Source organism: Pieris brassicae, chromosome 9 (assembly GCF_905147105.1).
Source record: "Pieris brassicae chromosome 9, ilPieBrab1.1, whole genome shotgun sequence".
Taxonomy (NCBI): Eukaryota; Metazoa; Arthropoda; class Insecta; order Lepidoptera; family Pieridae; genus Pieris; species Pieris brassicae.
In genome coordinates this window covers 8,997,538-9,009,708 of record NC_059673.1, presented here as the reverse complement: position 1 = coordinate 9,009,708, position 12,171 = coordinate 8,997,538, and the positions used below count along the sequence as shown (strand labels likewise).

General features: G+C 33.1%; 2 protein-coding genes across 3 annotated transcripts in view; one reads left to right on the top strand and one right to left on the bottom strand.

Moving 5' to 3' along the window:
- LOC123713984 (structural maintenance of chromosomes protein 6) overlaps nt 1-8,459 on the bottom strand; it is a 33,160-nt gene extending 24,701 nt beyond the window's left edge. For both annotated transcript variants that reach the window (XM_045667932.1, XM_045667931.1), the window contains exons 1-7: nt 8,054-8,459; nt 7,495-7,653; nt 6,700-6,941; nt 3,751-4,001; nt 3,355-3,552; nt 2,611-2,804; nt 2,090-2,236 (exon numbers count right to left, since the gene is read on the bottom strand). In XM_045667932.1, coding sequence (XP_045523888.1) covers nt 2,090-2,236; nt 2,611-2,804; nt 3,355-3,552; nt 3,751-4,001; nt 6,700-6,941; nt 7,495-7,653; nt 8,054-8,270 — 1,408 coding nt within the window. In that variant the 5' untranslated portion in view covers nt 8,271-8,459. The remainder of the gene's footprint in view (nt 1-2,089; nt 2,237-2,610; nt 2,805-3,354; nt 3,553-3,750; nt 4,002-6,699; nt 6,942-7,494; nt 7,654-8,053) is intronic.
- A 295-nt stretch (nt 8,460-8,754) lies between these two features.
- LOC123714580 (COP9 signalosome complex subunit 2) lies at nt 8,755-12,003 on the top strand. Its single transcript, XM_045668898.1, has 9 exons — nt 8,755-8,929; nt 8,996-9,122; nt 9,284-9,478; nt 9,556-9,681; nt 10,006-10,173; nt 10,344-10,518; nt 10,680-10,818; nt 11,003-11,335; nt 11,596-12,003. The coding sequence occupies exons 2-9, from the start codon at nt 9,069-9,071 to the stop codon at nt 11,738-11,740; spliced, it is 1,335 nt and encodes a 444-aa protein (XP_045524854.1). The 5' UTR covers nt 8,755-8,929; nt 8,996-9,068; the 3' UTR covers nt 11,741-12,003.
- The last annotated feature ends 168 nt before the right edge of the window (nt 12,004-12,171 follow it).

Sequence of the window (12,171 nt, the reverse complement as noted above, 5' to 3'; positions counted from 1 at the left end):
TCTCGACACATGCCATAGTCAAATATTCACCAGTCTATGCGAAGGTGTTTCTGGTCGTCGGTTAAAGAATGGGGAATCCATCTGGTACAAAGCTGCCTGACGCCTAAATGTTCGCGTAATATTTTTTGAACTTGACTCATATCAATGCCTAAGTTTGCCCGTATCTGCTGATAGGTCACTCTCTTATCTTCCTCTATCATGCGTCGCACAGCACTGATGTTATCTTCAATAGTCGCTGTTAAAGAACGTTCCTCACGCGATTCATCATTGAGATTGCTACGTCCACGCTTAAATTCGTTAAACCAATAACTAAATTGGTAAATAGTGGCACGAGATGGGGGATCATTAAGAAATGCTAATCGCAGCCTAATGCTAGCCAGCTTTGTTGTTGAGTAAGCCCACATGACTTTCGTCATAATAAATCATTGAGCGAAAATTTTCTCGCGTTAGCTTCATTTTCACGCGTAACAAGAGTTTTAGATTTGCCGCCAATTCACAAAAACAAATGACAAATGAATGCATTAGATAACCAGACTTCTAAAAAAAAATTTTTTTTCATTAGCAATGTTTCTAACTGGCTTGTCCTAAATATTTTCAGTGTTACCCACGTACAATGCATAATATTAAAAAAATATATAGTTTACACAATTGTCACGGATTTTAAATGTATACAATTTCTAATACTTAAGGTTGTTTATTTTATAATGACTTTCATTTAAGTTGACCTGTTTAGGCTCTACCTGAGTTCACAAGAATAGAATAGAAAGAATAAATAAAAGTTAAGAAATTATGTGAATAATATATATTAGGTCCTTACATATGAAATTGGCGTTTACAGGGCCCATACAGGGAGGAACAAAAAGTCGAATATTTTTAAATATAATATATTTAATTAATCAAAGTATGAACCATTGTTTTCTATGCACTTTTGCCATCTCATAGGTAGTTCATTGATCCCTTTACTAAAAAAACCAGTCGGACGGGAATCAATAAAATCTGTGAAGGCGATTTGGACTGCCCCATCAGAGTTAAATTTTTTCCCTTGCAAGAAGTTGTCCAAATTTCGAAAAAAATGGTAATCTGTTGGAGCAATGTCCGGGGAGTACGGAGGATGTCTTAGACATTCCAATTGAAGCTCTTCTAATTTGGTACCCGTCTGTTGTGCAGTGTGTGGTCTAGCGTTGTCGTGAAGTAGCAGTGGCGTGGAGAGATTGACCAGCCTAGGTTGTTTAGCCGCTAGCTTTTCCATCTTGGTTTACAATTGCTGACAATAGACATCAGCCGTAATAGTCTGGCCAAATTTGAGAAAACTGCAATGAACAATACCGGCACTAGTCCACCAAACGCTTACAAGTAACTTTTTTGGGGGTTAATTTTCGCTTGGGGCAAAATTTGGCTGGCTGGCCAGGATCCAACCATTGCGCTGAGCGCTTCCGATTATCGTAAAGAATCTATTTTTCATCACAGGTAATGATTCGATTTAAAATACCGTCATTATTGTGCCAGTTCAGTAATGTAACGCAGCAGTCGACGCGCGTTTGCGGTTTGCTTCAGTCAATTCGTGAGGTACCCACCTTTCAAGCTTTTAAATCTTCCCAATTTGCTTCAAGTGAATTAAAACAGTTTTATCACTAACACCGCAGCCTGCAGCTTACTCGGACGTGGTTTGCGATGGATCCGCTTCCACAATAGCCTTAAATACTTCATTATCAACTTGGGTCTCAGGCCGTCCACGGGGCTTGTTCTGCAGGTCGAAATTTCCAGAACCAAAAACGAACTGTGTTTTCTTTTGCAACATGACCGCCATACACATCATTCACCCTTCGAGTCGTTTCCGCAGCACTAGTACCACGGCGGAACTCGTACTCGTAAATAATGCGATACTTTTAAGTTTTCCATTTTGTAAAATGAGGGACGCAAACAGAAAAAAACAAATGAATGACGGTCATCGAAGCACAAATACATGAGTAAATAGCTGTACAAATTTGAATTTGGAATTCCTTACCAAAGAGGAGAACATCGTGATTAAAGTGACCAGTACGAAATACGCCAATTTCATATGTAAGGACCTAATATTTCCGTTTCTTACCAACGGGCCCACGCGGTGGGGCACTAAACTCTCCCTTCGCGACGGCGGCCTTAACCAGTTGACACAGCTCCACCATATTCCCCCCGTACACCGCCAGTGAGTCATCCCCACGAGATTCTAGTTCACGGAGTTGTTGTTTCAGTTGAACTACGCATGAAATCAAATAATAGATAAGACTGGTCATTTAGGGTCAAGGCAAATGACGCAAGCATGATGCGGCGTTCCACGCGATTAACCGTACGTATGACTGAGAACGTATTGAATTTGACGTACCGAAGCCATACTTAGCGCTACGTGTCGTCTCTGATTCTAAGGAATTAGAAGCCCTTTTTGTTTTTAAATTTAATATGAATTTAGGCGACATGGATTTTTTAGATATTAGTTAACAATCCAATATAATTGATAGTAATATTTTTAAGATTTACACAATATATAATCATAGTCCGTTATATCCACCGATAAACAGCTTTAAAACCTGGACTAAGATTTTACATATAAAAGTATGCCCACAGTTTCCTTACCAAGTCGACTCCTCTGCGCCCTTACACGTTCATCCGCTCGGTCGGCTTTGGGCTGCGCATGCGCTGCGTGGCTTCTTGACTGCCCAGTATCGTTCTGCTGCGTCTCATAACGCGCTCGGGCCGCCGTTTCTGCAGATTGACACTTCTCTGCCCTTGCCTCTAGTTCTGAGCGTTGGGAGGCACAACTGCCGGATCTGTGGAGAGCCATCCAGCCTCAATTTTTAGAGTAATTTATTTTTTTTTACTTTTTTGGTGTTGAATTTCAAACTCTAAGCAGTTTCAAGAGTTAACTTAACTACAAAGCCTATTTCAAAATATTATACTGTTCATTGTTAATTTAGAACAATAGAGGAAGTTTCCATTTTTATGGAAACTTCCTCTATTGTTCAGAAACAGAAAGCGAATAATTTTTTTTTAAATAATTTAATTACATATAGCGTTACACGTGATCACGTACGTAGAAATGTCTTAGGCCAAATTCGGAGAGGTCTAATGACGTTACATTCTAACATATTACTAATAAAAAACACTTTATTTATATCACAAAAAAAGGTAAAAATAAACTAGACAGTGGATGTATATGGGCGGTCTCACTGCTAACGGAAGTTTCTTTAATACATATAATAATATATATATATATTAAAGAATATAAATGTATGTATATATACATTGCATAATATTAGCAGGACATAAAATCCCTATTAATTAATTCATTTTTAGGAGTGATATAAAAAAACAACTTACTCTATATTGTGTATCTCCCGCTCCAGGTCATCGACCTTTCTCTTTTCACGAGCTAACAGTTCATTTAATTTATGCCCTGTGTGTTGAGCACTCCGTTGAGAGCTCTGCTCAGTCCGTAAATTATTCTCCAACTCCTGTAACTCTTGTTCAAGAGTTAATTTCTTTTGAGTACACTCTTCCAGGGTTTTTTTTAATGAACTAAAATTAAATAAGTATAATAAACACATTAATATACATACAGGTATGTAGGTAAAAAAAATGTTTACAGAATGAAACAAAGCATGAAGATTTAAGAGCGTGTTCTATATAATAAACAATATTATGTAACAAAGCACAAAGTATAAAGTAAAGTTAAACATAAGTTTATGGTACGTGTTTAGCTTGAAGTAAACTTACTCAATAGCAGAGGTATTTGTTCCATAACTTTGCTCCATATTTTTGAGTCTGTCCATCAATCGCTGAACCTTAAGTTTTTGCTTTTCACATTGTGTGTGTATAGTGTTCACCTCGTGTTCAAATTCAGCTATCTCACTCCAGTAGTACTCATTTTGAAGAGCCTTTTTCTTAGCTTCAATCTCATCCCGGAACTGCATTTGTTCATGTATGTTTTTCCACTTGTTATACTCGTTTTTAAGCTCCTGGGCCGCCTGGGATGAATAAGTTATACAAAGGTATATAATTTAAAAAAATATGCAGAGGAGAGAATACTCTACATCGTAATAATTGTAATAATAAGTACACCGTGTGATACTCTAAGTCTCTGATACACGTTATAAAAGATAAACTAAAAGCTCACAGACGTTGGAAAATGTATAAGAACCCATAAGACTATGACGAGTTCTGATTGCTGCGTAATACGTAAAAACGTATATCCGAAAAGTGCATGCTTTCTGTCGAACAGCATATACAAAATAACTGGGCTAAAAATCGTGGCGTTAAAAGGCGTTGGGTCATACATAAGAAATAAGAGGCAATGTAAATCTGAGTCTAATAAGTCCTTCAAATAGGAGCCTGAGATTTGTGATATTTATAAATTCTTCAAGAGCGTCTTCCACTCTCCCGACGATACTTATGACCTACCTGATTACCCGAGTCAGATATTATATATAACAGCATTCATATAACGGGAACATGATGTCTTTAAAGCTATAAAAACATTAAATATAAACAAGGTTCCAGGTTGTGACGGAATACCTGCAGTTTTCCTACAAAGATGTAGGAAGGATCTTGCAACACCACTGATACATATCTATAATCTCTCCCTTAACACATTCTGTACATTCCCTTAAAATGGAAAGAAGCACATGTAGTTGCCAATTCATAAAAAAAGGTTCCAAAAACAAATTTGACCACTACCGACCTATCTCAATCCTTAATTATTTTAGCAAACTTTTCGAAAAACTAGTACATAATGTTATAAGTCCATTAATCACTAAACAGCTACCGGAACAACAACACGGATTTACTAAACAAACATATTACCAAATATAGACAAACTCAACTATTTCTATTTTCAAGAATATATATATTGACAATATTGTTAGCTTCTAATATTTATTTAATTAAATTCTAAACATTTTTATGAAACATATTCTTAAGAATCTTGCTACAAGTGCACATGTGCAATAGTTATTCATTTGACTCGTTCGGTTGTTTACGAGTTGTTACGAATTGACTCGACCATCTTCCCGAAGTGGGATGGTCGAGTCGGAGGAGGGAGTTGTGATTATAAAAGAGGTTGTGACACATGCGCACGGGCCTTTTCTTTGTACAAGTTTGAAGTTATACAGTTCACGTAAAATCAGTGAAGTAAATTATAGTGAATTAAGTCATCATTGAAGTGTTTAATTTCCTCCCCTCCCATCAACTACCGCTAACAATATACTGCGAGGTATGGACAAGGGTGACCAAATTGATGCTATCTACACGGATATAGAAAAAGCTTTTGTACGCTTTGATAATATTATCCTGTTACATAAACTTTACTCTCTTGGAAGACGTGGCGATCTTTACAGATGGATTAAGTCATACATAACTAATAGACGGCAAGCAACAGTAATATGCGGATCCAAAAGCATGTTCACTAACATTACATCAGGAATACCCCAAGGGTCAATACTTGGCCCATTATTATTTAATGGTTATTTATATGATATAAAATACTGTTTTCACGGAAGACAAAAAAAATTTAAGAATAAAATCCATAGATAACTGTGATCAAATTCAACAAGATCTTAGAATATATTACAAACAAAATAAACTTTCAATCAATATAAACAAATGTAATAAGATAACTGTTTCGCGTACTAATAAAAAAATACAATACATTTACAAAATCGGTAAAACCCCAATGAAACAAGTAAAATTAGTAAAAGACCTTGGATTATTATTAGATGAAAAAATGGGCCTATCAGAACATATCAATGACATAACAAGCAACTAGGATTTGTCAAGCGGCAATGCCAGTCATAATTGCAGTTTGCAAGTATTATCTGGTCTCCATATTATATAAAATAAAAAAAGCTGTAGAAAATATACAATAATACAGTTTCGATAGCTATTCAGGTTCTTGCAAATATTTTAATTTAGATTCACTAGAACGTCGGCGGAGTCAACAAGACTTGCTATTTTTACATGCTTTTATTAATGGGCGGATAGATAGCCTCTATTAGTTGTCGTTAATTTCTCATAAAATCCCTCCTCCTTATGCGACAAGAAACATAAAATTGTTCCATGTGCCTCGTACGAAATCGAATTACCTACATAATTCGCCAATGTTTCTGGTTTTATCTAACTATGACACCAACTATGAGAATATTGACATTTTCCACCTCACCATAGAAGATGAGAGGAAGTTTTTGAAGAGACAGGAAGTCTTTGATTTTGTTGAAGCAGTAATTTGATATAATAATAATTATTTTTTAAATGTTGAATTTCAGTTTTCTTTAGTTTAATTTTTTTAAATATATTTTGTCAGAAAACAAGTAAGTACATTTACTTGTTTTCTGTTACATATATTATATTGTTAATTAATGTAATCTGTTTTGGCTTTCTATATTGACTAAGTGTTTAGTTTTATAATGTGTATGTTAGCTGTAAGATTACTAGTAATTAAATTAATTTAAAAAAATGTTAAGTAAATTTAGTATGTAGATTATCTAATCAATATAAACTCATGTATGACCGTGTGCCTGACTTTGACTGATCTTACCCTTATTAAACTAAATGAATGAAGGATGAATCTTGCCCTAATAACTGTTAGCCCCTATAGTACAGATAGAACTGGAGAAACAGATAAAAGAGAAGAATAATAATATTTTACTACAAAAATCCAGTATACATTACCTCATTTTTTCTATTCCAAATATCAACAGCCTTGGTACAGTTCTCAAGAGCATGTTTATAATTTTTTTCTGTCTGTTCTAAGTTTGTAGCTTGTCTAAATAGCTCATATTTTTTCTTAGCATCGCAGGTGTGAAATGTACGAGCTGTATCCTGATTTAACACAGAAATTGGATTGTTCACTTGAATGTCATGTGCTAAGATAACTGTTTTTACTTCATCAAACTTTGTTGAAATCACCTCCCCTAAAAAATACAAAATTAAACCATATAAATAGATCCCTAAAATATAGTCTTCACATAATATCCATATATACAGTGTAAACTCTATATAACAACTGGTATTTATGGTGTTATAGAGAGATGTCATTAAATGGTGAGAAAAAAAATATATAGATAATCCATAACTCCTTATTATTCATGTCAAAATAGTCAAAAGAATTAATTTGATCATCATGAATTTCTTAGAATGTACTGTAATGTTTGTACATTCTAAGAAATTCATGATGATCATACAAATGCATGATGCCACAGTTAAATTTATTGCGGGCTAGGATAATACAGCGGAATAAGAATGTACACAGATGTGCAGTTTTTACTACATTAAGCAACTTAAAAAGTACTTTATTACTCAATTGTTGTTGTTATTGAGAGTGAATGTAATGCTTTGTAGAGTATATCATTTTATGGAAGACCAGCTATATTTTGGAAATAAATAGTTAAATCCGACACAAATGTTGAAAGAAGTATATAGTAGCTAATAAAATCTCAATCCTTAGATAATAAATCTCATATATACCTGAAGCTGATTTCACTTTATAGCTGGATCCACCAGAAGCATTAAGTGTTCTCACAATTGTAATGAAGTCTCCATAAATATCATGTTTAAAAGCTCTTGGGCTACTATTCCTGAGTTTTATTTCTACTGTTGCTGAGTTTGTCCCTTTCTTGATAAATGCTACAATACCAATACAAAAACTAAGATACTCCAGCAACTGAGACAATGTAAATTATTAAATATATACTAGCTAAAGTAAGCCAAGGTATAGTTGTAAAATAAATAACTAAATAAATAGGTTATGAATCCAAATAATATGTTTATTTGTTTATTAAGGTAGCCATCAGCTTATACAAATACAGAATCAGGATAAAAAAAATGAATATTTTCAATAATGTCACAAAATATTTTCTTATTTGTAATGCAATACAGTTGTAGATCAGGCAAAGAGAGCCGAAAAGAGGTTAAAGACCGATCGCGATGGAGATTCAATGTGGACTCCCTCTGCCCCATGGAGGGGTTATAGAACCTTAAGTCAAATATAATATATAATACCTTAGTCAATGCAATTAGTACTTACAGTGAAGATTGCTTCCCCTGTCTGTGACAGAAGCTCTAGCTCCTAAACCGACCACCAAAGCCGTTAATAATGCACTTTTTCCACTGCCATTGCGTCCAACGATAAAGTTTACGTTGCGGTTAAATTTAATTTCTAAATTATCATGGCAGAAAAAATTTCGAACATGAATACTGTGAATTGATCCATCGATTTCTTCTTCGACATTTTCAGTTTCCATATTTATCAAAAATAACTAACCACGGTTAATAATAATATCATTAAAATAATAAACAAATTCCAACCGGCAATCTAACTCTGTACCCTGTAATAGATCATTCTTATACATATGCTATTATAATGTAACGTTTTATACTCATAGAATACCGTGCGGTCAACTTTCATTCATTAAGCATTATTGCTCGCGGGCTTTTCCCACAAATGTCAATTTAAATTCTAAATATCATATTAATTATCAGTCATAGTAATGGTTGTCAGTTGTCTCTACAGTGACAAAGAACTTGAAGGAGTCCATACATATATTATCAATTCTAATTTTGTCTTCGACAAAAAATTGTTGCACTTCACCATCATTAGACATCTTAACAATAAAAACGTATAATACATTAATGTTCTCAACATTATTGTAGTTATTTAGTGCCTACCATATTGGATTGTCAATAGTCAATTTTGGCATATAAATTATATTATTTCTATAAAATCTCAATGTGATTTGACATTCCTTCCTTCCTTCCCATTTCCTCCCAATGTCAATTCTCTTTACTTTCAAGTAATAAGTATCAACTATCACATTATCAATACTGTACTCTGAATGCCGACTTAACATTTTATAATAGTACTTTATTTATAATAATTTATGTGATATTTAATTTATCATAGGTAGGTCAAACACATAACCTTTCGTTTGATACTTTTAAACACAAAATGACAGACATTTAATTGCAGTTGTATCTCTAGTATTCACAAAGACACAGGCACTGTATTGTAGATAATTGTTAGAGCGCGCGTTTGCCTAATAATGTCTGACAACGATGACGATTACATGTGTGAAGAGGAGGAGGACTATGGCTTGGTAAATATCCCATGCATTCTTTGAATACAGAATATCATATTTGTATTATGATATTCTAAACCAATATCTGTTGCATTCGAGCTCTGATTAATAAAGCTAACACAGCTTTTGAGTTATCTTTCTTATGAGGAAAAGATATTTATACCTTCACTATTTTTAAGGAGTATTCTGAGGACAGTAACTCAGAACCAGATGTAGACCTTGAGAACCAATACTACAACAGTAAAGCTCTAAAAGAAGATGAACCAGCTGCGGCATTACTCAGTTTCCAAAAGGTTTTAGAGCTTGAAGGCGGGGAGAAGGGAGAATGGGGTTTTAAGGCTCTTAAGCAAATGATTAAAATAAATTTTAAATTGGTAAGTGATATTATTTACTTAAGATCTAAATAGTTTACTTAAATTGTATGTCAATAATAACACTTGTATTTTTATAGGGAAATTTCATGGAGATGATGACAAGATATAAACAACTTCTTACATATATTAAGAGTGCGGTAACAAGAAATCATTCTGAAAAATCAATTAATTCAATCCTTGATTACATCTCCACCTCTAGAAATGTATGTATATAGACCAATTATACAATATATAATAAATATGTAACACTATAAGTATAGTAGTCTTTTAAAATATTATATTAAATCAACAAGAGACAGACATAACATCGCGGTGCTGTTACCACTTCAAAATGCCTGTGTACCTTCTATATCCTAATTATTTTTACTTATCCATATTTACTATTGCAATACAGTCAAACTCTGTTAAAATGACATCATAGAGACTACTAAACAGTGTCGTCATAAACTGATTTTTAGACTATAAATTGATTAAATGTATGTAAACATATTATTCATAGCTTTTACAGATGGAACTATTTCTTACAGATGGAGCTTCTTCAAGACTTCTATGAAACTACTCTTGAAGCATTAAAGGATGCAAAAAATGATAGGCTTTGGTTTAAAACAAATACTAAGTTGGGAAAATTGTATTATGACAGAGGAGATTTTAATAAATTAGCTAAGATTCTTAAGCAACTACATCAGAGTTGTCAGGTATATTGAACATTTATTGATTTACTTCATGATTGATTCAAAAAGACTCCAATATAGATTTATAGCCCTAATATAATATCAGAAATTTACCTATTACAAATATAAGTATTTTATTTGAATATGTTTTTATTTTGTAATAGTATTAACACTTAACCACTTTAAATTTTCAGACTGATGATGGTGAGGATGACCTTAAGAAAGGCACACAACTTTTAGAAATCTATGCTTTAGAAATACAAATGTACACAGCACAAAAGAATAATAAGAAATTAAAAGCGCTTTATGAACAATCACTGCATATCAAATCGGCCATACCACATCCACTCATCATGGGAGTAATAAGAGGTATGCAATTGAAGTTGGGTAGAAGGAAATCTTTAAGTAAATTTTTGAAAAGGTTAGATGTACTGTATAAGTTTAGAGACTTTTAACAAAAAAAACTGCAAAAGAAGTTCATTTTGGATTGTTAAGTTTTATATATTAATCAGCATATAATGCATATATAGAATGTGGTGGTAAAATGCACCTGCGTGAAGGAGAGTTTGAAAAAGCCCATACAGACTTTTTTGAGGCATTTAAAAATTATGATGAATCAGGAAGTCCACGTCGTACAACCTGTCTCAAGTATTTAGTACTGGCTAACATGTAAGTTATCTTAATTACACTAGTATACAATCTTTTCTATTTATTACAGTATTATATCGTATACATCACACATCATATATTATAAACTTGCTCATATAATTTACACATAGCGAAACATATTTTTACAAATAGACATATTTTTATTTATTATTTAGTTGAATTTACAAAAGTTTTTCTTTCCTAGGCTTATGAAATCTGGCATTAATCCATTTGATTCTCAAGAAGCAAAACCATACAAAAATGATCCAGAAATACTCGCAATGACAAATTTAGTGATGGCATATCAGAATAATGACATAAATGAATTTGAGTCTATTCTAAAACATAATAGAAACAATATAATGGATGATCCTTTTATCCGAGAACACATTGAGGATCTTTTACGAAACATCAGAACTCAAGTTTTGATTAAGCTAATTGGTCCATACACTAGGATTCATATTCCTTTTATATCTAAAGAATTAAATATTGATGAGAAAGAGGTGGAGAACCTACTTGTGACATGCATTCTTGATAAGTAAGTGTATATGTATAGTACTAGTATATATTATATAGAATCATTCAATAACATTTAATTTTTACCTGATTATTGCAGTAACTGTTTCAAATATTAAATAAGTATATTCATGCAAAAGTAACCCCTTATATAATATATAGCCAATTTAAAAATATGTAACTGAGTTAGCAGTCTGCTAATTCTATGTAATTTAAGCGCTTGTTTCGAGTTGAAAATAACATGATTATAGATGCTTCTGATTTCCGAATGTCACTTTTCAGTACTATTAGTGGTCGTATCGATCAAGTGAACTCAGTGCTGGAACTAGCAAGTAGTACCCGCGGCGCAGCGCGATATTCCGCCCTTGATAAGTGGACTACGCAACTCGCCGGCCTTCACTTGGCTCTGGCTAACAAGCTCGCTTGACTTTTGTAACTACCCTTCTTTTTACAATGCCTACACTCATGCCGTTGGCAGAAGAGGTACACCTTTGTTACTAAAGTTCAGTTTTAAGAAAAATCAGTAGAAATGATGATAGCTCAGTTGTACAAAAAAACAATTTTATTTTGTAATTACTATACAACCTGTCTCTAATTGACAATATTATGATTCCCAATAAGTATCTTCTGAAGAAAACAATTGTAAAATAAAGTTTGAGTTATTTGTAAATTACATCTTTTCTAGAACTTTATCTTATTGTTCTTTAAAAACCTTTTTAAATACACATTAACATTTGAATTGTTGCCTTAATAAAATAAGCAGTTCACAGTTGCTTCTTTCATTAAATTAAAATTACGTAAATATAAAAATAGATCTTTTATTTCTTGTCATTAAGAAAAATACTGTGATTTCAATAT

Coding starts and splice junctions, on each gene's coding strand:
- LOC123714580 (XM_045668898.1), top strand. CDS start 9,069: ATGTCTGACAACGATGACGATTACATGTGTGAAGAGGAGGAGGACTAT. Junction 10,174..10,343: donor AACTACATCAGAGTTGTCAG/GTATATTGAACA, acceptor TTAAATTTTCAG/ACTGATGATGGTGAGGATGA. Junction 11,336..11,595: donor GTGACATGCATTCTTGATAA/GTAAGTGTATAT, acceptor GTCACTTTTCAG/TACTATTAGTGGTCGTATCG.